Source organism: Erinaceus europaeus, chromosome 5 (assembly GCF_950295315.1).
Source record: "Erinaceus europaeus chromosome 5, mEriEur2.1, whole genome shotgun sequence".
In the NCBI taxonomy this organism is placed as follows: domain Eukaryota; kingdom Metazoa; phylum Chordata; class Mammalia; order Eulipotyphla; family Erinaceidae; genus Erinaceus; species Erinaceus europaeus.
Genome location: NC_080166.1, coordinates 32,743,530 through 32,770,075, shown reverse-complemented (window position 1 = coordinate 32,770,075; position 26,546 = coordinate 32,743,530). Strand labels below are relative to the sequence as shown.

Below are 26,546 nucleotides of genomic sequence, written 5' to 3'. Positions count from 1 at the left end.
AGGTGTCCAACAATAGATGAGTGGCTGAGTAAATTGTGGTATATATACACAACGGAATACTACTCAGTTATTAAAATGGTGAATTCACCTTCTTCACTTCATCTTGGATGGAGCTTGAAGAAATCTTGTTAAATGAAATAAGTCAGAAACAGAAGGATGAATACGGCATGATCTCAGACAGAAGTTGAAAAATAAGAACAGAAGGGAAATCACAAAGCAGAACTTGGACTGAAGTTGGTGTATTGCACCAAAGTAAAAGTCTCTGGGGTGGGTGGGTGAGGGACATGATGGTAGAGGACCTAGTGGGGGGGTCGTATTGTCATGCAGACAGCTGGGAAATGTTACACATGTACAAACTATTGATTTTTCTGTTTATTGTTACCCATTAATCCCTGAATAAAGAAATTTAAAAAAGTGTTTTCTCTAGAGAGTCTTCAGTAAAAAGTTTCATTTTCCCTTCTGTTCAATAATAAAGCAGAACTTGGACTGGGTTTGGTGTATTGCATCTAAGTAGAAGACTCTGGGGTGAAGGGGAGGGTTCAGGTCCTGGAACATGATGGCAGAGGACCTAGAGGGAGTTGTATTGATATGTGGAAAACTGAGAAAACTTATACATATACAAGTTACTGTATTTTACTGTTGACTGTAAACCATTAATCCAACAAAGGAAAGAAGGTGCATTTTCTGTAAATAAAAGTATGGATCTCTTAATTCTGTAATGGTTTTGAAAGAGAAATAGGAAGCCAAAGGATTAATACTTCAAAGATTTCTAAGTAGTGTTTCCATAATTGACTATATTTGACTCCCTCCTTCTTCCCCAATGTATAAGTTTGATGCCTCTTTGGGGGGGATTGAATTTGACAAATAGCAGTTCAATCTCAGTTGAGAGGTCACTTCCAATTTTGTTATTTCCACACTGTAGAACTTCCATATTTATGAATGCATTTGTGAATGAGCCAACACATGCCTGGAAGAAACAGGACTGCAAATCATTACAAGACTCTCTCTCTCAATATGTGTTGAGCAGGGTCATAGATGGGTTTCTGCTATACATCACTAGTTCTCTTGGGACATTCAGGGAAGGACACTGTCCACTAGTTAGGGACAATAGTGACATGGGGTTGCACTTACTGATCTCTGTTGCTATCACTGTAATATTGTGCCATAGCACAGTTTCCCGGTCAAGAAGTTTCGATGTGAAAATGGAACCATTTCCAGAATCAATGTTGAATATTCTGTCCATATCCGTGTGTCGATCAACAGAATACCTGAAAATGCAGAGTGGATTTAGAAAGGAATTCTTTGTCTACAATTCTTTGATTCTAAAATGATTCCAGCATTTCTGATAGATGAAATATTTTCTACTGTTAGTGTACATTTGAATATCTGTAACTTAGCATGAAGCAAAAATCTTTTGAGAAATTAGTTCTTTACACCTATGGTTGTGATAGTAATTCTGCTAGACAAGTCACATTATTTTAAATATCAACACTGAAGTTTTTTTATGTGTAACTTTATGTAGTAATTGTTTTTGACTCAAGTTCTGAGAACTTCAGAATTTTACTCTGTCTATGTATGTGAGAACTAAAGAGCATTTACCAGCTATTTGTCTATTATTACTTTCATTTTTTATAATCATTACACTTACAAAAAGCAAAAAAGGTTGCTCTGCCTGTACTTTGGAGGCAGAAGAAAGAGATAGAAAAATTCAGGGAGTTATCCAAGGATGGGGCAACCAGGGTGAGAGCTGAGAATTATTTATTTATTTTATTTTTTTATAATCTTTATTTATTGGATAGAGACAATCAGAAATTGAGAGGGAAGGAGAACTAGAGAGGGAGAGAGACAGAGAGACACCTGCAGTTCTGCTTCACCACTTGTGAAGCTTCCCCCCTACAGGTGGGGGCTGGGGGTTCGAATCCGGGTCCTTGTGCACTGAAATGTGTGCACTCAATCAGGTGCACCACCACCAGGCCCCGAGAGCTGAGAATTATCATAAGTACATTTATCAGTGGATTTGAAGTAGGAGCAGATCACAGTGTAAATCGTGCTTTACAAAGATCACTTGTCGTATGGGGAGAATGAATGAATAGTGGTGAATGACAGAAGAGTATTGACGAACAGGATATAGGGAAAAATCATAATTCCAATTTTGATGTGTGCAGACATAGGTGCCCAAGACTACTGAGATTGAAAGCCAAGATAAACATTTGGACTAACAACCTGGATTTCCTATCAGTTGTCTAGGTAGCGAATGTTTAATGGAATCATGTGAAGATCAATGAAGAGCTATAGGGACTAGAAAGAATGGTGTCTAGAGCAGAATAGGAATTCAATGATTTTTTTTTTCATTAGGCTTTGCTGGGACTTCATGCCTGAAATATAGCATGGTAAAGTGTACATTCTCCTGGATGAGTTGTCTTCTAGTCACCAGTGATAAATATTTTAAAAGGAGAGGTTAGAGAATTTGAATAAAAGCAAGCGATATCTTGAAAGCCCAGAGAACAGCATCTTGACACTGAAACTGATGAAGACTAGTAGACTTTGATAAATGTAATAAAGATAAATGAATTGCTAGCTTTTGGAGTGTCAGGAAATTGTGAGGAGCCTCACAATGCACCATGGATTTTTCTGCCTCCAGGAGCCTGGCATTCCTTAAAACATTAAGCCAGCTCCCCCTGCTCCACCCTGCATTCCTGATACTATGGCCTAGCTACATAACCATTGTTTTGCCTGAAAGATCCCCATCCATTCCATTCCTTTGTCTATCTTCTTTCTACCCTCAAGACCCTCCCTGCCTGCAGAGTATTATTAATCCTACCAGTTAAAACCCTCGCAACACTTGATAAGGAAATTCCTACCTTTCCAACCCTTTTTGCCTTTCTCCACCCCTTTCCTAGCCATTTCCATTTCCAACTTGCCACTTCTGGGTCTGCCCTTTAAAAGCCTTGGCTCTCTAATTAATACAGAAATTGCATTGCCTTGCCACCACGTGTTTGGTTCCTGAGTTATCTCCCTTGAGTTGCTGAGTGAGTAGCAGCCCAGGTTGGCTCTGGTCGAGTTCTTTCCAACCCAGAGAGTACACACCCAGGAAGAGGCACCCCCACACTAGCCCAGTAGGAGAAGTTCAGTAAGAGAGTGTAGTATGGAGGAGGCAGAAATGAGAAAATTCAGAAGAAAATTTACATGTTAAATGTATTTTATCTGGACTGTCAAGATGTATATTATGGTAGGAGTTTTCTTTTTATAGTACAGACTTTCACTAAGTTTTAATACTGATCATGCCACAAATTCATAGGGGAATGGGTTCCAGCAGCTTTGCTTTCTTTCCATTGGTTCTCTATGGGTGGAGCAGGCTGGTGTTTCAGTTGAACCTGAGTACTTCTCTTTCACTTCCTCTTTTTTCTGATCATTTTCCTTCATGTGTTTCAAGAAATGTGTCTGCTCTCAGCATACTTAATATGCTCAATATGAACATTCATGCTCTTGGCCCCTTGAGGGTCTGGGTGGTGGTGCGCTTGGTTGAGCACACATGCACAAGGACCCATGTTCAAGCTTCTGGCCCCCACCTGCAAGGGGAAAGCTTTGCAAGTGGTGAAGTAGGTCTGCAGGAATATCTCTCCCTTTCTTATTTATTTATTTTTCTTTTCTTTTATTTATTTTCCCTTTTGTTGCCCTTGTTGTTTTTATTGTTGTTGTTGTTATTATTGTTGTCATCATTGTTAGATAGAACAGAGAGAAATGGAGAGAGGAGGGGAAGACAGAGAGGGGGAGAGAAAGATAGACACCTGCAGACCTACTTCACTGCATGTGAAACAACTTCCCTGCAGGTAGGGAGCTGGGGGCTCGAAATGGGATCCTTATGCTGGTCCTTGTGCTTCACGCCATGTGCACTTAACCCGCTGCACCGCCCGACTCCCATTTATTTATTTATTTATTTATTTATTTATTTATTTATTTATTTACTTATTTATTCCCTTTTGTTGCCCTTGTTTTATTGTTGTAGTTCTTATTGTTGTTGTTATTGATGTCATTGTTGTTGGATAGAACAAAGAGAAATGGAGAGGGGAGGGGAGGATGGAGAGAGGGAGAGAAAGATAGACACCTGCAGACCTGCTTCACCACCTGTGAAATGACTTCCCTGCAGGTGGGGAGCCGGGGGCTGGAACCAGGATCCCTACACTAGTCCTTGAGCTTTGAGCTACCTGTGCTTAACCCTCTCTCTCCCTTTCTAGCTCCTCCTTCCCTCTAAATTTCTGGCTGTCTCTATCCAATAAATAAATAATTATAATAAAAAAACCAAAAAAAGAATCCTGCCCTTTACTAGTTTGCTTACAACAATACCAACAGCATGTTGGGTAACACCGTAGACTCTTCCAGTTTTGCCATGGTGAGGCATTTTTGAACAGTGCCCATTCCCTTTGTGTCTACAACATCACCTTTCTTAGAGATCCACATATATGTGGCCAAAGCAACAACTCCATGTTTTTTACAAGGCCCAGAGATCACAGAGCGGATTCCCCTCCTTTCCCTTTGTGTTAGTCATTTTGGCGATGAGAGAAGATGGCTACTCCACTTCCTCTTCCTCCTTCTCCTCCTCCTCCTCCTCCTCCTCCTCTTCTTCTTCTTCTTTTAATGTCAGCTTAGTAGAAGTAAAGTTTAAGTGAATGACTTAACTACATGCAAATTATTGTAAGTGCCCTAAGAAAAATGTCTTTGTTACTAACTTGCATTCAGGCATCATGTCCATGAGTCTGTTTCAGTTACTTATCTTATATTTAAAGATAACTGGTGAGTTATCTCACAGTATGTTTTATTTCAATAGTCTATTTTTTCCCCTCCAGGTTATTGCTGGGGTTCAGTGCTGGTACTACAAGTCCACTGCTCCTGCTGGCCATTTTTTCCCCATTTTATTGGATAGGACAGAGAGAAATTGAGAGGGGGAGGGAGGTAGTGAAGGGGAGAGAAAGATAGACAGTTGCAGACCTGCTTCATCGCTCATGAACTTTTCTCCATGCAAGTGGGGAGCTGGGGACTTGAACACCAATCCTGGTGCTAGTCTTTGCATTTGGTACTATGTGTGCTTAACTGGGTGCTCACAGCCTGGCCCCTTCAATAGTCTATTTAAAATATTTTCTTTATTTATTAATTTATTGGGTAGAAACACATAGAAACTGAGATGCAAGGGAGTAGGGAGGAAGAGAGAAACAAAAACACCTGCAGTACTGCTTTACCATACTGGAGGCTTGAACCTGGGCCTTTGCACATGGTAACATACATGTCTGCTCAACTTAGTGTGCCACTACTCAGCCTCTGAACTCTATTTTTACCATCCACTCAGGGATCTAAATAAAATAGATATTCCATTAATAGAGATAATTTAAACTTGATTTTAATTGAATGGATAAGATTCATAGTGAACATACTTATTGAGTTGGGTTAGAACTTTAGTTTCAATTTATATAAATCTAATGTTTTATGTTCAAAAGTGTTGAACAGATGAAATTGCTATTGCTTCTCCCAATTATGTCATTAATCTACATTTATTAAGAATTTAGGAAATAACATTAAACTTGCCTGGTAACCTTTTTCATTTAAAATTTGAGAATAAAAAATAATCACAGAACATTACCAAAATGAAAGTCTTGATATTCATAGACGTTGTAAGAATTTAATAATTATCTATGAATTAATTCTCCCCTCATGAAACCTTTTCAGTTTAATATATGATGCTTACTGCTCTTATAAGCTGTAATAATTTTATATAATGGTAATTGTTTCTTTCACTTTTGGTAATTGTTTTTTGATCTTTGTCTCTCTCTTCCCTGTGAATGCTTTAAATTTTGTATGCAACTGTATTTTCATATCAAGTTTTGAAATTAAGGGTCTACTCAGCTAAGAAAAGATGAAACTTGCCATTTGCACCCAAATGGAAAGAGCTCATGAGGCAAAGTAAATAAGATGGAAAAAGACACTTATTGGGTAATTTCATTCATATGTGCAATATAAGGATATGTAACTAATGAATTGACAAAAGGAAATAAATAGTGAATCAGTGGACACAGATGACAGAACTAAACTTACCTGAGGGGGTGTGAGTGGGGGACAAAGGTAAGCTGAGGTGTATCAAAAGAAGATGATGGGGGGTCGGGTGGTGGCACAAGTGCACAAGGACCTGGGTTCAAGTCCTTGGTCCCCACCTGCAGAGGGAAAGCTTTGCTAGTGGTGAAGCAGGTCTGCAGGTGTCTCTCTGTCTCTCCCTCTCTGGCTTCCTTCCTCTTCTCAATTTCTGGCTGTCTCTATCTAATAAATGAATAAAGATAATAAAAAATTAAAAATAAGATGGTGGGATTTGTTTGTAAAAAAATAATAAAAGAATTTGACCTTAGTATTAAATTGCTGAGATATTTTTCCTCACATACAACAAACAAGAATTTAGTTGTGATACTCCTAAACTATTTGGGTTATATGAATGAGACCACCATTCGTTTTTTTATTAAATAATTGTACAAGGAGAAACACTGGATTCATCGAGCTCACAACAGGCTGACCACAGTCCAATTCAAGGTGTCTGCAAGTAGTCCAGTAGAATAATAGTGCAATGAAGTATTTTATTTTTCATTGATTTAAAATTATTCCTTGAACAAAAACCAGATTTTTTTTTTGTGTGTGTGTGTGTGTGTGTGTGTGTTTAGATTTGGCATTTGCAATAAAGCTTTATTTGCGTAAAGAGATCCCTTTTTAAAAGTTAGGAAATGACTACTACAGAATTTCAAACTCTTATCTTCAGTTAATATTTTTCATACAACAGTATTTGTGGTCCTTTAAAAACATAATTTTAGGGATGGATAGCCCTCTGGATAAGGTGTGTCTTGACATGTCTACAACCCAAGTTTGAAACCTGGCACCAAAGGGGCACGCCATGGCAGTACTGGGGTAGTTTCAGTGTGTAATCTCTCTCTCTCTGAAAGAAAAGTTGGCCCACAGCATTGCAATCACAAATGTGTGAAGTTTTGATCCTCGCCCTACCTACCTCCTAAAAAAATTTTGGATTAGAGAATTTCTGTTCGAACTTATCCAGTATATCCAGAGTTCAATAAGAAGAAAATCCATTGAAAATCCATTCTTAAGCAGGGCATATGCTTTCAGACCTAACAAACCTCCCTGTTGCCTCTTGCCTTCCCATCCCGGCCCTCGCTCACTCTGTTCAGCTGATAGCTCTGTCGACCTGCTTGTTGTGCCTACTTGCCAGATAAGTTCTGCTTTCAGAGCAACCTTTATTTTCCTTCCTCAGAACAGTCATACAGTGTTCCTCCTCCAGATACCATGATTCATCTCTTTATTTCATTTGAATCTTTGCCCGGATGATTCCCTACCAACAAAGCCAAATCTGACTGCATTTTCTACACGAGCACCTTAAACAACCCCTTGCTTCCGTATCGTCTTACTTGATCACTTACTAGTGGTCATTTGCCATTTTTTTCTTTTTCTTTCTTTCTTTTTTTTTTTCAAATTTTCTCCTGCACCATTATTATTATTATTATTATTATTATTATTAATGATTTAGCAATTATTAATGAGATTGTAAGATAGCAGGGGTATAACTCCATACAGTTCCCACCACCAGAGTTCTGTGTCCCATTCCTTTCATTGGAAACTTCCCTATTCTTTATCCCTCTGACAGTGTGGACCAAAATTCTTTATTGGGTACACAAAATATGACTTCTGTAATTGCTTCTCTGATGAACATGGACATTGGCAGTTTGGTCCATACCTCCAGCCTGTTTCTATCTTTCCCTAGTGGGGTAATCATTAGCATTTTTCTTAAATTGCCACCAGGATTATTGCTGGGACTCCATTCCGACACAATGAATCCACTGCACCTGGTAGCTGTTTATTTCATTCTTTTTTTTTTTTTTCTTTTTTGGTAACAACAAATAGAAACTTGAGAGGGAATGGTGTGACAGAATGCAATAGAGAAAGAGAGATACCTACAGCACTACTTCACTGCTTGTGAAACTTCCCCCATCCCCAGGCAGGGACCAGGGGCTTGAACATGGTAATATGTACATGGTAATATGTGCACTCTACCAGGTGCTAGTACTACCACCTGGCCTCCTTTTTTTTTTTTTTTTTTTTTTTTTTTACCTGTTTCTGTCTTCCCCAGTTAGAGTGTAACCTCCATGGGTTTGCTATTCTCCCTTGTATCATTAAAGCTAGGACATGATGAGTGTCTGGAGTAGAATACATTTGTGGACTCACTGGCAAGAATTCCTCCAGCTTCTCAAGCTTGCTTACTTTCTTAATGGGGAATAATTTGCACAATGATGTCCGACCTTGGCACTTTTCTCATCTAGTCAACTAAACTACAGGGTAAAGCTGGGAATTGACTCCACTGCATTCATGATAAGATTTTAGGATGCTGAAGTATTTGTGGCCCCAGAGAGCAAGGAGGCTTCCTGGAAACATGATTTACGACTAAAGTTGTAAGTAAAGAACAGGAAAAACAGAGCTTGCTTACACAGAATAGATTTAGGCTCAGCTCTATGAATTCCCCTTGTATCACACAGACATCTATCATGGAATAGTTCCTGTTCTCCTCATCTGCAAAAGAAAAAATTTATGCATCCAAGTGGAGCATAATTCTGCTTCTAAGTGTTACATGGTAGGTTCTTCTATTCTTGAAAAGACAGACTCTCAAGTTCAGTGCTCTGTTTGTTAAAAAAAAAAAAATCACAGTGCTTTACCCACATGGCTCTGACAAATTTGAGACTTTAGAAAATCCTAGGCAATGGAGTTTCATTTCATATCCACTTCATATAAGTGTAAGTTCCTTAGAGATCATTTTATGCCCTCACTAAAATCGTGTATATGTTTTTTTTTTTGCTTTGTGATGCTTCTAAAATATATTTATGTTGAACCAGGAACATAAAGATGTTTAGAGTATATTTAGTTCTAGGAAAACACAACTGTCTAATTGGAGAAAAAGGATTCCTCTTTCTTATCTTGCAAGCAGATATTTGAATATAAATTCGGTGACACTGATAAGAGACCTGTCCCTTAGGCTTCCCGGGGTGGCAGGGGGGTGTGGGGATGGGACACAGTCTTTTGGTGGTGGGAATGGTGTTTATGTACATTATTATTAAATTTCAGTCATATAAATCACTAATTAATATGAGAGGGGAAAATTGATTGTATGTCTTGAACTTTTTAAAGCACAGACTGAATCTTTTTAATACATAGGCTGAGTCTTTGATATGTTGACTCTCTCAAAAGCCTAGACCAGGGAAAACAGAAGCAACCGGTGTCACAACTATATACAAGATGCTGGGTATTATACAACAAACACTAACAAAGGGACTTTTCAAAGTTAACCCAACTACCAAATAATGTGATGATAACAATATCTATCCATTGTCTTCTTGAACCCTAAGACAGCAGGGACCTCACATTTCCACTATAGAGCCTATATTTCCCCTAGTCCTGGAACCTTAGGGTGGGGCCCACTTTCCTGCATGCTTCTCTCAATTCATATCAAATAATATTGCATCCGCCGATCACAACCTAATCAACGCAAGGAGTGCCACCTCACCATGCTTAAACTGTGTCCAGAGACTTCACGTGTGGAATGACAACCCTTAAGCTTCATCACTCGAGTGAGACCTTTCCTTTCATAGTATTCTCTAATTCCATTCCAGGTGGTTCACTTCCTGACAAAGTTCCAAAACCTAGATATAGACTAGGTCCCCTGAGATAGAGCCTATGTTCACACAACCCATAAAGTAAGGCAAAATACATACCTGAAAGCAGAAGTACACAATAGTCTGCAGTGAGTACCCACCCCCAACACTTTATCTGCACTATTCCAGCCTTCAGGTCCATAATTGTTCAACAATTTGTTTGGCTTTGCATGTTAACTCTCTTTTCAGCCACCAGGTTCCAGATACCAGCAGGATGCCGACCAGACTTCCCTGGACAGATGACCCCACCAATGTGTCCTAGAGCTCCACTTCCCAAGAGTCCTACCCTACTAGGGAAAGAGAGAGGCAGACTGGGAGTATGGATTGACCAGTCAACGCCCATGTTCAGTGGGGAGGCAATTACAGAAGCCAGACCTTCCACCTTCTGCAAGCCACAATGACCTTGGGTCCATACTCCCAGAAGAATAGAGAATGGTAAAGCTATCAGAGGAGGGGATGGGATATAGAGATCTGGTGATGGGAATTATGTGGAGTTGTACCCATCCTATCCTATGGTTTTGTTAATGTCTCCTTTTTTAAATAAATAAAAAAAAAAGGAAGAAAGAAAAAAAAAAAAAAAGAGACCTGTCCCAGAAGCCCACTTACTTGACAGGATTCCTGGCTGCATCTGGATCTTGCGCTGTGACCGACCCAATGGTGGTGTTTATCTGAGTATCTTCTTTTATTTGTAGGACATAGGCCAGCTTACTGAAGACAGGGGGTTCATCCATGTCTTCCACTGTAATTCTCACTGTGGCTGAATCTTTGAATGGCCCCAAGTAGAGAAAGCGGGGTTCAACATGAGGGTTGGAGGCTTCCACTTTGAGGTTATATACTTTCTTCTTTTCAAAATCCAAGAGCTTGTGGGAGAAAGAAGGAGTTGATAGACTGAAAACAACCAGTACACCAACCACAGTTTTTTTAAAGTGTAAACTACTGATAGATGAATGTGTTCATATTGCTTAGAGACATCATGACACATCAGTGTGATAGTGGATAAAGTTGAATTCAGATACAAGACAAACATAGTACAAAATGTGGGCTGTCATGTTCAGCTTGTCAGCAGGGAAGCAATTACAGAAGCCAGACCTTCCAGCTTCTGCATCCCACAATGACCTTGCGTCCATACTCTCAGAGGGTTAAAGAATAGGAAAGCTATCAGGGGAAGGGATGGATACAGAGTTCTGGTGGTGGGAATTGTGCGAAGTTATACCCCTTTTATCCCATGGTTTTGTCAATGTTTCTTTTTTATAAATAAAAAAAAATGTGGGCTGAAATTCTGCCTATGTTGCTTTGAAAATGGGTGTTGAGATGGAAGGAATAAGGTGTAAAAAAGGGAACCCCAGAGTCTGCTACAGAGCAGCCTCCTCCCCCAATCTTATAACTGAATGGAAATGGTTGACTTAAGGGAAAGTTGACAAATGTATAATAAATTATTCTATGCCAGTTGTTGTTACATCTTGCTTTAACTGAACACTCTGGTGCTTGCAATATGGGCTAATATCTGGGCCCATCCTGCATCATTAAACTCAAATATCTGGGGTGGGACTGGGAATCCAGACTTTTAATCTCCTCCCAGTCCCAACTTGGTAGTTCCAAAGGGTAGCTCAGTTGGGAAACACAGGACTGCACCATGATTACTTCATGCTCATTTAGATAAAACAGATAACATTTTTTAAAATTTACATGAGGTGATGAAATATTCCAAATGATATCCTGATTAATGGCATTGGACTAACATCCTTGCCGAATACTTACTTGATCATTGCTGTTAGGAATGCTTAGGAAAAATACTGCTTCTGGGGACACAGTGAACTCAAAAACTTATTGCTGACTTTCAGTTTTAGATGATAATGACAAGACTCACTAGAAACACAATTAATCAGGGTGTTAGTGAATGTGATTTAGTCTGCTAGGCAAAATATTAGCTTGAATCTGATAAGGTACCAAGAAAATTAAAAAGGTTAATGTACATTAATGGGCTCTCTAATTATATTATAGGATAAAACATTGGTCTAAATGTCACTTAAACATGTTTAATTGTGTTTCCAGATATGAAGACATGCAATCTAAGGCTTATTTATAGCTATCCTTGCTTTTATTTAGAAGCAAAAGCTATACTGTGTTAAAAGATAGAGAAAATACTAATATGTACAGTGAAAATGAAATCATTATAGAAGAATAAGAGGAACAGGAAAAAGAAGAGGAAGAAGGAGGAGAAGGAGAAAGAGTAGGTGTAGAAAAAGGAGGAGGAGAAGGAGAAGGAAGAGGAGGAGGAAGAGAAGAAGTAGCAGCAACTTGGGCTTGAGAGATGACAGGTTCAATCCCTGGTACCACCATAAACCAGAACTGAGCAGTACTCTGGTCTTTCCATATCTTCGTCTTTTATTTCTCTCATTAAAAAGTAGAATAAATAAAGTATTTAAAAATAACAAAATTAAAATAAAAAAACAAAATTATTATTATTATTTTATTTGGGGATAAATAGTTTATAGTACGGTTACTGACACATGGGTAAAATTCTCATCTCACTATGATAAGTCCACAAAACAATCTCACCCTAGGTCCTTTTCTACCATCATGCACCAGGACCTCAAACTGGTTCCCCTTCCCTACTTCCCCAGAGTCCTTTGCTTTGGTGCAATACACTTTACTTCATCTTGGAAGGAACTTGAAGGAATCATGTTAGCTGAGATAATCCAGAAAGAAGAGGGTAAAAATGAAACGATCTCACTCATGGACAGAAAAGTAAGAACAGAAAGAGGAAACAAAGTAAAAGTGATATTATTCTTAACTTTGAAAAAAAATCATTGTTTTTTTAATTCTTGTCATACTTTTATGGACTGTTTAGTAGTGCTGGACAATTTTTGGAGGGTAAATAGTGAATCAGCATGTAGAGGAAAAAGAAGAATTCAGAATATGGAAATAGTGATTAAGAAATTCCTAGGAAATTTGCACTACTTCATTAATTTTTGTGATAGCTAGATATCCTCTTTAATTCAGGCTATCTATATCATGATTTCTAGTATGTTTTCCTTCAAAGCTCATATAGAATTTGTTCTGGTTCTATATTTTTGTTGCTTATTTATTTGTTTCTTTATTTCTTTTCCTTATCCCTTTAGACTGAAAGCTTTTTTGAGAGTAGAGATAATCTTGTTTAATGTACTTCCAGTATCTAGAACAAGTACCATTTTAGTTTTATTGTTCATTTAAGTGTGTGCTTTTATGTATATCATTTGTATTCTTTATTCACTGATGAAGTTCATTATAAATTTTATTGAAAAGCATGGAATGAATTAATGGTTAAGAATGTGTATGGCCTGTAGAAGCCAACAAAAGAGATCTCAATGAAATTAGACACAGTGTTACAGAAAATAATAAGTAAAACGTAACTGAAGAGTAATACTCATGTGAAATGTAATTGTCCCTGGTGACTTGTGGGCTAGAGGGAAGTCAATGTATTTATTTGTTTGGCGTTTCACCAATGGCATTACCTTTTTGACAGTGATGATTCCTTCCTGCGTTTCCTGGTCAGTGATAACTTCAAACATGTCCATTCCCTCTCCCTCTGTGAAGCTGTACTCAATCTCAGCATTCTCTCCCACGTCTGCATCACTGGCTTTGATTCTGCCAATTGGTGTACCCGGTGGAGAAGACTCAGGGGTTTTAAACTGGTACGTACCTATTAATCACCAGACAGATAAATATCAAATACTGATGGAAATATAGTTTATGAAGATAAAAAACAAATCTATTTTCCTACTGTTCTTCCAGGCATCACCAAGGATGCAGGAAGACTTATATGTACTTTCAGAAAATGAATGGTGCCCTATTCTCCTTACATCTTTATGTTCATGATTGCTAGGGATATTTCTTCTAGTTTCTGTCATCTCTTTGCAAGTGGAGGACAGTTTTCTTGTTCTGTAAATAGGTTTCCAAATTTCTAGTGTGAATGTGTGAAAGACTGAACTACAAAGGAGGGCGTAGTGGGTTTTGAAACCCCCAGTTAATGTAATCTAATGAAAGAACAGAAAAGAATTTAACCTGAACCATGACTTTCAACCAATTACTAGGTGTCTTTAAAAGAGTTCTGGGGAGTTGGGTGGTAGTGCAGCAGTTTAAGCACATGTGGTGCAAAGCGCAAGGCTGGCTTAAGGATCCCGGTTCAAGCCTCCGGCTCCCCACCTGCAGGGGAGTTGCTTCACAGGCGTTGCTTCCCCCTCTATCTTCATTTCTCTCTGTCCTATCTAACAATGACAACATCAGTAACTACAACAATAATTACAACAACAACAATAAAAAAACCAAGGGCAACAAAACGGAAAAATAAACAGAAAAAAAGAGTTCTATCTGTCATTGCTAATAATAACTAAAGGGAAAAATAAATTACAGCAATTTGGTCTAAGTAGACATTCTTGTACTTATGCCTGGACTGTTTTAGTTGCATTAGCTGGTGATACAGCTAATCCATTGAGATAAGTCACTTAATTTTGTCTTTTGATAAATTATCTTTTATTAAGTTTTATCACTTAAACATATTGCCATTATAAATAAAAACATTTTTTCTATACCTAGGTTTTCCCCAATTTTGTATTTGCATTGCTAACCAAAAACCTATATTTCATAGATACATACTTTTCTTATTCATGTTGCAAAATCAAGTTAAGTCAATTACATGTGATTTTTCAGCTCAGCAGGCATTTAGAAAAAAAAATAGAAACAAAACTTATTCTATTCTTATCCATTGCATTTGCCATCTATTAATACACACTACAATGGGAAAAATGAAGACTAAGGCACCACTAAAATATAGTCATTCAGTAATATTAATGTGCTAAGTATTGGGCTCATCCTTGGTAAACTGATAAAATGGGCCAGGTTCTTTGTTAGGGATTTTTCTGCCATCCCTTCAGTAAAGACTATAGACTATTCAAGGAAAGAGTAGACTAGCTCGTTGGTGGTGAAACCCATAGAACACACTCAACCATGTGCAAGGACCTGGGTTTAAGGCCTTGGTTGCTATCTGCTGGGGGGAAGTTTCAGGAGTGGTGAAAAAGTGCTGCAGATGTCTCTTTTTCTCTCTCCCTCTCTATCTCATCCACCCCTCTCATTTTGTTTTCTGTCTCTATCAAAAACAAAAAAGAAAGGATAAAAAATGGGGAGAGGGCATTGTGAGTAGTAGATAGATTCATTAAGCAGGCACTGAACCTAAGCAATAATCAAGATGGTAATAAAAATAATGAACAAAAATAAATATAAATGAAAGTAAGAGCAGACTGAGACTAAGAGCAGGTCTTAGTCCCAAGTACCAATGTTGGAGTGTATCCTTTTGTTATTTTCCCCCAGGGAATCCCAGTATTGACAAGAATACTTTTGAGGAAAGTGTTGGTGATCCTAATGTTCTCATTTCACATCTCCATGGGAAACAGTTTAAGGGCTTATAAGAAACTCTTCTATTTGTGAAATCAGAAGTTAGTTATTCTGATTTTGCATTCAGCTAACTGCAATTAAATTCTTAAAACACAGACAATTGAGACTATTTCCTGTGGTTTTCTCTCCACTAGAAAATATGTTTTTATTAGCTGACTATCTTTTTAAAAATGGTATAATCAGGGGCCAGATGGTGGCGCACCTGGTTGAGCACACATATTACAATGTGCAAGGACTTAGATTCGAGCCCCCAGTCCTCACCTGCAGGGGGAAAGCTTTGCAAGTGGTGAAGCAGTACTGCAGTTGTCTCTCTTTCTCTTTCCCTCTTTCCCTCCCCTTTCCCTCTTTATTTCTGGTGTGTTCTCTCTCTCTCTGTCTTTCTCTCTGTCTCTCTCTCTCTCTCGTTTACCAGAGCTATGCTTATGGTGGTGCAGGGGACTGAACTTGGAACTTTGGAGCCTCAGGTGTGAGAGTCTATTTGCATAACCATTATGCTAGTTACCCTCCGCCTGATTTCTGGCTTTCTCTACCCAATAAATAAAGGTAATTAAAAAAAATGTCATGATCAGTGGTTCTTCTATTTAGTGATTAGCAGTTGTTCCCTCCTGAAAGACAAGACAGAGGCAACTGTCTTTGAAAATCATGGCCAGGAGTGAATTTTGTTTCTGGAAGAAAAATCACATCAAAACCAGTTCCCATTTGAGATGCTCAGTGGCAAAAGACCCAGTATACTGCTTGATACAAACAGGCCTGTAAACATGCTGATCTCCCTTCTCCTTCTATCTTATCTCATTGTGAGAGTTAATGCTTTTGGAGAATATGTATCTCAACTAACCATAATTTCTAAAGCTATTTATGATTACAAATGGATTAAATACATAGCTATTTCCAAAGCTACTTTTTTTTCTTTTTTAGAAACAGTCAAATGACAAATCCTCCCCTTACAAAGCTTTGTGAGGATTTAAAAGAGATTACATGCCTGATTAAATTCACAAAACATCAAGTCAGATTGTTCCTAACAAATAGCACTAGGTTTGTATACACACGTTTTACATGAGCAAATTTGTATCTGTGGTGGCCTTTTTAAAAAGGAAGATGAAAACAATGATGTTTCCTTTACAACAACCAGATCAGAAACGGTTCAACTAATTACCATAAATATAACATTTACACAGAAACATGCACGTTTACTGAAAGAACATGTTGCCAATTCATTTTTAATAAAAGTGCTGTTTTGATCAAAGGAGACCACCTAGGACCACAACAAGACAGGACTAGTACTACTTTGGGAACCCACTAAATCACTAGAGCCATCTAGAGACCACAACTCTGTCCAGACCTCCTGCTCTACCCAGTTGAGAAACTTCTCTAAAGAACAAGGAATATCAAAGATGAACTGAGACTGCATCAAGACGACAGTAAGGCTACTTTGGGAACCCACCAAGTCACTGGTGAGTGAAAACATGTGGCTCATGAGCAGAGAGGAGCCTAAGGAGAGATTCCTGGGGCTAAAACCTATATCTACTACCGAGTGGATGGTAACAATCTGGCAGTTTGCCATTTGAGGATCCACCTCCAGTTTGTTTTTACCAATAAAAAGACTGATGAAGGGAGGAGAAGATTCCCCTAAGACTCACCAAATGCAACTGTGAGTCTCCATTTGCTACTGCCCTCAGAGGCTGAGCAGCAGGAGGGAGACCCTGTGCTGACATTGGGGGACAGAGAACTGACCAGGAGAAGATCTATACTCTGGTGGTCTAGCAGTGGGGCTGTATAGTGGGAGTCTTTCCACATTATTCTCCTGATGACAACATGGTGAATAATTGCCTCAGAAACTACATACTGTAAATAGGACTTGTTTAGAAACTCACAGGGCCCAGGAGTGCTGCCTGGCTTGGCAGAAAAGCTGAACTGAGCCTGAAACATTGGATCCTTGGGGTGTGGGAGTCTCTTTACATGAACACTGTACTATCTCTCCCCCACTCTGGTTATCTCTTGGTCAGGAGTAAGTGATTAAACTAAAAACCTACTTAGAGGTAAAAAGCCCTCAGGCTATCATGGCCTACAGGGAAGAAAAAGAACAAAAGAGACTTTAATAGCTACTGTGCTTCAACTCATGGATTGAGATAACATTGAAACAACTGTTAATTTCCACAACTGTGAACTCTTTAAGTACTTTACTTAGACACAAGTCATTCCAGGCAAGAGTGATCAGTGGATTGAAAAGTACTGAGAGAAGGACCCTATAGCATACTATACAAATGGCTAAACCAAGAAGAAACATTGGAGAAATGAACAAGGACAAAAGTCCAGCTAAAAGCTCCCCCCAAAGGTAGAATCACAAAAGAATGAGATCAACATCCAAATGCTAGTTAAGGAATTAGTCACAGGAGTGAGGAATAAGTTTGAAAGGATTGTCATTAGAAATGCAGAAACAACAGATGAGACTCTGAAAGAAAGCACTATCTTGAGGTAATTAGAGAGCTGAAAGCTGAAATAGCTGAGCTAAGAGCTCAAGTAGCTGAACAAGTTAAAACAATATCAGAACAAGGTATCAAAATACATGAACTCCAGAAAATAGAGGGGAGAGAGAATAGAATAGATGAGGCAGAAAACAGAATTAGCAAGATTGAGGATGAATAAGAGAAAATTAAGAAAGAAGTAAAAGACCTCATAAAGAGATTAAGAGATACTGAAAACAACAACAAAGACATATGGGATGACTTTAAAAGAAATAATATGGTTCGCAGAAGATGGCGGACTGAGAAGCTGCTAGTGGCTTGAGCTTTGATCACATCTTCTGGAAACGGTAGGATTTTCTGCCTTTAGCAGGCCAGTCAATAAGGGGTCCTAGCGGATTCGACTTCCGGAGGCGGAGCTACGAGCAGCAGATCGCTTTCTCTCCTCTCCTCTCCTCTCCCGGATCAACTAGGAATACCAAAGGAGACCACCCGGACCGAAACAAAACAGGACTAGAATGACCACAGAAACCCAGTAAATCACCCGTGAGTACAAACACGCGTGGCTGGTGACAGAGAGGAGAGAGGGACCTAAGGAGAGATTAAGTAGACTGCTAACAGTTCGACAGTTTGTCAGTGGAGACACCACCTCCAGTCTGCTCCACCAACAAGGGGACAGCTGAAGGGAGGAAAGGACTCCCCAGAGACTCACCAAGTGCAACTCTGAGTCTCCATTGCTACTACCCTCAGAATCTGGAGCAGCAACAGGGAGGGACACCAGGGTACAGAGATCTAACCGGGAAACTCAGAAGACCTATACCTCGGTGGCATAGCTGAGGGGCTGTGAAAGTCTCTTTGCATAACCACTGGATTATCTCTGCCACACCCTGCTTTATCTCTTGGTCAGGAGTCAGTGATTAAGCTAAGAAGCCTATTGATAGTTTAAAAGCCCTCAGGCTCCCATAGCCTACAGGGGAAAAAAAAAAAGGCTTTTACACCGCTGAAATCCAACTCAGGGATTGAAAAAACTGTTAACTTATTTAAAATGGTTAAAACAACAAGAAAAAATATTGGAGACTCGAACCAGGACAAGAGTCCAGCTAAAAGTCCTCCAGAGGGTGAAGCACAAAACAACGAGTTCAACATCCAAACATTAGCTAAGGAAATAATAACAGGAGTGAGTAAAGAATTTGAAAATATTGTAATCAGAAATGCAGGAACAACAAATGAGAATATGGAAGAAAATTCTAATTATCTCATGGTTATTAGAGAGCTGAAAGCTGAAATCTCTGAGCTAAGAAGGCAACTAGCTGAACAAGCTAAAACAGTATCACAGCAGGGCAACAAAATAGATGAACTCCAGAAAGCAGTAGAGGGCAGAGAGAATAGAATCAATGAGGCTGAAGACAGAATTAGCAAAATTGAGGATGAATTAGAGACAACAAAAAAAGAAGCAAGAGATCTCAAAAAGAGATTAAGAGATGCTGAAAACAACAACAGAGTCCTATGGAATGACTTCAAAAGAAACAATATATGCATTATTGGCTTACCAGAGGAAGAAAGAGAAGGGGAGGAAGAAAGCGTTCTCCAGGCCATAATAGCTGAAAATTTCTCTAGTCTAGACAACACCAAAGACATAAAGGTTCAAGAAGCCCAGAGGGTCCCAAACAGAATTAACCCAGACCTAAAGACACCAAGACATGTCATACTTAGATTGGAAAGGAATAAGGATAAAGAAAGGATCCTCAAGGCTGCAAGAGAAAAACAAAGAGTCACCTACAAAGGAAAACCCATAAGATTAGCAGCAGACTTCTCCATACAAACACTACAGGCCAGAAGAGAATGGCAAGATATCTATCGAGTGCTCAATGAGAAAGGCTTTCAGCCAAGAATACTATATCCTGCTAGATTGTCATTCAGACTAGTTGGAAGCATCAAAACCTTCTCAGACAAGCAACAGTTGAAGGAAGCAACCATCACCAAGCCTGCCCTGAAAGAAGTTCTGAAAGGTCTCCTATAAACAGTCAGACCACCACAAATAGGACATATATCAAAACACTCTAAAACTCTACAAGAATGGCGTTAAAATATCTTCAATCTTTGATATCAATAAATGTCAATGGCCTGAATTCACCTATTAAAAGACACAGAGTAGGAAGATGGATCAGAAAACACAACCCAACAATATGTTGTCTACAGGAAACTCACCTAACTCAACAAGACAAACACAGACTTAAAGTGAAAGGATGGAAAACTATCATTCAAGCCAATGGCCCACAAAAAAGGGCAGGAACAGCTATTCTCATATCTGACATGATAGACTTTAAAATAGATAAGATTAAAAAAGATAGGAATGGACACTACTTAATGCTCAGAGGATCAGTCAATCAAGAGGACTTAACAATTATTAATATCTATGCACCCAATGAGAAGCCATCTAAATACATCAAACTTCTACTGAAAGAGCTACAACAATATATTAACAGTAACACAATCATAGTAGGGGACTTCAACACCCCACTATCTCAACTTGACAGATCATCCAGGCAGAAAATCAGTAAAGACATAAGGGAGCTAAATGAAGAGATAGATAAACTAGAATTATTGGACATTTTCAGAGTCATTCATCCCAAGAAACTGGAATACACATTTTACTCAAATCCACATGGATCATTCTCAAGGATAGACCATACGTTAGGCCACAAAGACAGCATCAGCCTATTCAAGAGCACTGAAATCATCCCAAGCATCTTCTCAGACCACAGTGGAATTAAACTAACATTTAACAATCAACAAAAGATTAGTAACAGTGCCAAAATGTGGAAGCTCAACAGTACACTTCTTAACAACTTCTGGGTCAAAGAGGAAATCAAGGAAGAAATCAAAATGTTTCGAGAGTTCAATGAAAATGAAGACACAAGCTATCAAAATATTTGGGACACAGCTAAAGCAGTCCTAAGAGGGAAGTTCATAGCTATACAAGCACACATTAGGAAACAAGAAAAGGCACAAATAAACAGCCTGATTGCACATCTCAAAGACCTAGAAGAGGAACAACAAAGGAATCCTAAAGCAACCAGAAGGACAGAAATTACTAAAGTTAGGGCAGAAATAAATAACATTGAGAATAGGAAAACCATACAAAAGATCAATGAAAGTAAATGTTGGTTCTTCGAAAGAGTAAACAAAATCGACAAACCTATAGCCAGACTCACAAAACAAAAAAGGGAGAAGACCCAAATAAATCGGATAGTAAATGAAAGAGGAGAAATCACAACAGACACTGCAGAAATTCAACATATCATGCGAGGCTTCTATGAACAACTATATGCCACCAAGCTAGAGAACCTGGAAGAAATGAATGATTTCCTAGATACCTACCAACTTCCAAAACTAAGTAAAGAGGAAGTGGATAACATGAACAGGCCCATCACAGCTAATGAAATTGAAACAGTTATCAAAAATCTTCCCAAAAATAAAAGTCCTGGACCAGATGGTTTTACAAATGAATTCTACAAAACTTTCAAAGAAGAACTAATACCTCTACTTTTAAAAGTCTTCCAGAAGATTGAAGACACTGGAATACTCCCTGCCAGCTTCTATGAAGCCAACATCACCCTGATACCAAAAGCAGACAGGGACACAACCAAAAAAGAAAACTACAGACCAATATCTCTAATGAACATAGATGCGAAAATATTGAACAAAATTCTAGCCAACCGGATACAGCAGTATATCAAAAAAATTGTTCATCATGACCAAGTGGGGTTTATCCCAGGCATGCAAGGTTGGTTTAATATACGTAAGTCAATCAATGTGATCCACCACATCAACAAAAGCAAGACCAAAAACCACATGGTCATATCAATAGATGCAGAGAAAGCCTTTGACAAAATACAACATCCCTTTATGATCAAAACACTACAAAAAATAGGAATAGATGGAAAATTCCTGAAGATAGTGGAGTCTATATATAGCAAACCTACAGCCAACATCATACTCAATGGTGAAAAACTGGAAGCATTTCCCCTCAGATCAGGTACTAGACAGGGCTGCCCACTATCACCATTACTATTCAACATAGTGTTGGAAGTTCTTGCCATAGCAATCAGGCAGGAGCAAGGAATTAAAGGCATACAGATTGGAAGAGAAGAAGTCAAACTCTCCTTATTTGCAGATGACATGATAGTATACATGGAAAAACCTAAGGAATCCAGCAAGAAGCTTTTGGAAATCATCAGGCAATACAGTAATGTGTCAGGCTATAAAATTAACATTCAAAAGTCAGTGGCATTCCTCTATGCAAACATTAAGTTAGAAGAAATTGAAATCCAGAAATCAGTTCCTGTTTCTATAGCAACAAAACTATAAAATATCTAGGAATAAACCTAACGAAAGAAGTAAAAGACTTGTATACTGAAAATTATGAGTCACTACTCAAAGAAATTGAAAAAGACACAAAGAAGTGGAAAGATATTCCATGTTCATGGGTTGGAAGAATTAACATCATCAAAATGAATATATTACCCAGAGCCATCTACAACTTTAATGCTATCCCCATCAAGATCCCAAGCACATTTTTTAGGAGAATAGAAAAAATGCTACAAATGTTTATCTGGAACCAGAAAAGACCTAGAATTGCCAAAACGATCTTGAGAAAAAAGAACAGAACCGGAGGCATCACACTGCCAGATCTCAAACTGTATTATAGGGCCATTGTCATCAAAACTGCTTGGTACTGGAACATGAACAGACACACTGACCAGTGGAATAGAATTGAGAGCCCAGAAATGAGGCCCCACACATATGGACATCTAATTTTTGACAAAGGGGCCCAGACTATTATATGGGGGAAGCAGAGTCTCTTCAACAAATGGTGTTGGAAACAATGGGTTGAAACATGCAGAAGAATGAAACTGAATCACTGTATTTCACCAAATACAAAAGTAAATTCCAAGTGGATCAAGGACTTGGATGTTAGACCACAAACTATCAGATACTTAGAGGAAAATATTGGCAGAACTTTTTTCCGCATAAATTTTAAAGACATTTTCAATGAAACGAATCCAATTACAAGGAAGACTAAGGCAAGTATAAACCTATGGGACTACATAAAATTAAAAAGCTTTTTCACAGCAAAAGAAACCACTACCCAAATCAAGAGACCCCTCACAGAATGGGAGAAGATCTTTACATGCCATACATCAGATAAGAGTTTAATAACCAATATATATAAAGAGCTTGCCAGACTCAACAACAAGACAACAAATAACCCCATCCAAAAATGGGGGGAGGACTTGGACAGAATATTCACCACAGAAGAGATCCAAAAGGCCGAGAAACACATGAAAAAATGCTCCAAGTCTCTGATTGTCAGAGAAATGCAAATCAAGACAACAATGAGATATCACTTCACTCCTGTGAGAATGTCACACATCAGAAAAGGTAACAGCAGCAAATGCTGGAGAGAGTGTGGGGTCAAAGGAACCCTCCTGCACTGCTGGTGGGAATGTCAATTGGTCCAACCTCTGTGGAGAACAGTCTGGAGAACTCTCCGAAGGCTAGAAATGGACCTACCCTATGACCCTGCAATTCCCCTCCTGGGGATATATCCTAAGGAACCCAAAACAGCCATCCAAAAAGATCTGTGTACACATATGTTCTTGGCAGCACAATTTGTAATAGCCAAAACCTGGAAGCAACCCAGGTGTCCAACAACAGATGAGTGGCTGAGCAAGTTGTGGTATATATACACAATGGAATACTACTCAGCTGTAAAAAATGGTGACTTCACCGTTTTCAGCCGATCTTGGATGGACCTTGAAAAAATCATGTTGAGTGAAATAAGTCAGAAACAGAAGGATGAATACGGGATGATCTCACTCTCAGGCCGAAGTTGAAAAACAAGACTAGAAAAGAAAACACAAGTCGAACCTGAAATGGAATTGGAGTATTACACCAAAGTAAAAGACTCTGGGGTGGGTGGGTGGGTGGGGAGAATACAGGTCCATGAAAGATGATGAATGAAATAGTGGGGGTTGTATTGTTAAATGGGAATCTGGGGAATGTTATGCATGTAAAAAAAAAAAAAAAAGAAGTAGAAACGCAAAGCAGAAATTGACTGAGTTTGGAGTATGGCACCAAAGTAAGAAAGCAGAAGTACACTAGAGTTTGCAGTGAGTACCTCCCTAATACTTCCTCTCCACTTTTCCAAGCTTTGGGTCCATGATTGCTCAACAATTTGTTTGGCTTTGTATGTTAACTCTCTTTTCAGTCACCAGGTTCCAGGTGTCATCAGGATGCCGGCCAGACTTCCCTGTATTGAAGACCCCACCAATGTGTCCTGGAGCTCAGCTTCCCCAGAGACCCACCCTACTAGGGAAAGAGAGAGGCAGACTGGGAGTATGGACCGACCAGTCAACGCCCATGTTCAGCGGGGAAGCAATTACAGAAGCCAGACCTTCTACCTTCTGCATCCACAATGACCCTGGGTCCATTCTCCCAGAGGGATAGAGAATGGGAAAGCTATCGGGGGAGGGGGTGGGATATGGAGATTGGGCGGTGGGAATTGTGTGGGGTTGTACCCCTCCTACCCTATGGTTTTGTTAATTAATCCTTTCTTAAATAAAAAAGAAAAAAAAAATAAAGTAAATGAACTCCCAAAGATCTTCTGACAGCACTAGCATTATTGGCACCCCCTAATAAAAAAAAAAAAAAGGGGTCCTAGCAGTGACACCAAGGAGGTGACTATAATTTAATTTGGGTTAAGAATTAGAGTAGAGGGGGAGTTAGGAAGATGGCGGCCTGAGAAGTCGCTAACAGCGAGTGCTCTGATTACATCGTCGGCAAAGGTAGGATTTTCTGCCTTTAGCAGGCCAGTCAATAAGGGGGGACACCAAAGAAGTGATTACAATTTAATTTGGGTTAAGAATTAGAGTAAAGGTGACACGGACTAGTGGGCGCCAGAATTCCCAGGCGGTGCCGGGCAAGGTGAGTGCGCTGGGCATTGTCCTCCGCCAGCCCAGGAAGGCGGCTCCTCCGCCGGTTGCAGAGCGCGGCGGGCAGAGGACCCGGAGAGAACACTTTAGCTCGGGGGCTTCCTCTTGGGAGTCTCCAGGGTCCACCGCGACCCTGAGGGCGGATCCAAAGACTTCTTGAGTATAGCTCTCATTGGATCAAAGGACTTGGAGCTAGTTTTCAATTTTGAGAAATCCTTTAAAAATGTCTGGAGGGGGGGGGGTTTCCCGGAAGATGGCGGACTGAGAAGTGGCTAGCCTTGGAGCTCTGGACACATCTCGTGTAAACAATAGGATTTTCTGCCTTTAGCAGGCCAGCCAATAAGGGGCCACAGCGGTGACAACAAGGAGGTGTCTATAACTTAATTTGGGTTAAGAATTAGAGTAGGGGAAAAAATTCTTTTTTCTTCCTTTTAATTTTCAAGCATACATCCTTCCCGCCGCCCCCCCCCATAAGCAGTGCCTGGGACCAGCTACTAGCAGGATACCCCATACCACCAAACAGGGTGTTTTTTTTTTTTTTTTTTTTTTAAATTCACTGATACACATTTGGGAAGTTCCTCGCACTGCTCTTTAATTACAACTCTTCTTCTTATCTTCTCCCTTTTCTCTCTCTTATCTCTCTCTATCTCTCTCTCTCTCTTTTTTAATCTTGTCATACACTTCTTTCTTCTTTGCCTTTCTGAATTTGTGAATTACTTTGGGGAAGAAATCTGACCCAGAGTGGACTCTCTATGTGTGTATCTCTGCTCTAGTTCCCTTTACACTCTTGTTGCCCCTAGAATATACACTGGATAGTAGATTTGCATAACTATCTATTCTTGCTATCCTCTCTTTCTTTTCTCTTTCTTCACTGGGATTTGGTTACTATTTTTTAACGGACTGGAGAAATTGTTTGGCTAACTGGTAACAATTAAACTCCTTCAATACTTACTTCAGTTGCTACTGTTATTCCGGAGGTTGGTGAGTGCAATTGTCATAAAGGTATTTAGTACAGTGTTACTTGTGCTCAAAACACAACAACTGAGGAACAACAGAGCATAAAAAATAAAGAGAGAGAAACACATAAAAAATGGGTAGATTAAAAACAAATAAAACTGCTACCCCAATGAATGAAGACAAGAGCCCAGAAGAAACCACAAATCAGTCAGAAGTAACCATAGATAAGAAAAGTATGCAAGCAACAATAAACTTATTAATCACAGAAATGAAAACAACATTGGAGGAAAGGAATGGCAGTATTAGGGAAACAACAGTTGAGACCCCCAAGGAAAATACTTATTATCTTGAGACAATTAGAAAACTGAAAGCTGAAATAGCTGTAATGAAGAAAGAAGCTGAGGCAAGGGAAAGCAGACTTACAGAAGCAGAAAACAGAATTAGTCAGACAGAGGATGAGTTAGAGAAAACAAAGAAAGAGGTGAAAGAGCTTAAAAAGAGATTGAGAGACACTGAAAACAACAACAGAGACATATGGGATGATCTCAAAAGAAGTAACATTCGTATAATTGGCCTGCCAGAGGAAGAAAGAGAGGAAGGGGAAGAAAACATTCTAGAGGAAATAATACAAGAAAACTTCTCAGACCTGAATAACAGAAAGGATGTCAAGGTTCAAGAGTCCCAGAGAGTACCAAACAGAATCAACCCAGACCTGAAGACACCAAGACACATCATAGTCACAATGAGAAGAAGTAAGGATAAAGAAAGGATCCTAAAGGCTGCAAGAGAGAAACAAAAAGTCACATACAGGGGAAAACCCATAAGACTATCTGCAGACTTCTCCACTCAAACTCTAAAAGCCAGAAGGGAGTGGCAAGATATCTATCGAGCCCTGAATGAAAAAGGGTTTCAACCAAGGATAATATATCCTGCTAGACTTTCATTCAAGCTAGATGGAGGGA

The 26,546-nt window shown here is 39.2% G+C and overlaps 1 protein-coding gene across 1 annotated transcript in view; it reads right to left on the bottom strand.

The window, feature by feature from the left end:
- CDH6 (cadherin 6) overlaps positions 1-26,546 on the bottom strand; it is a 199,659-nt gene that overhangs the window by 20,994 nt on the left and 152,119 nt on the right. Inside the window, exons 6-8 of the mRNA XM_060191189.1 lie at positions 13,235-13,422; positions 10,347-10,600; positions 1,132-1,268 (exon numbers count right to left, since the gene is read on the bottom strand). Of these exons, the coding sequence (XP_060047172.1) occupies positions 1,132-1,268; positions 10,347-10,600; positions 13,235-13,422 (579 nt within the window). The remainder of the gene's footprint in view (positions 1-1,131; positions 1,269-10,346; positions 10,601-13,234; positions 13,423-26,546) is intronic.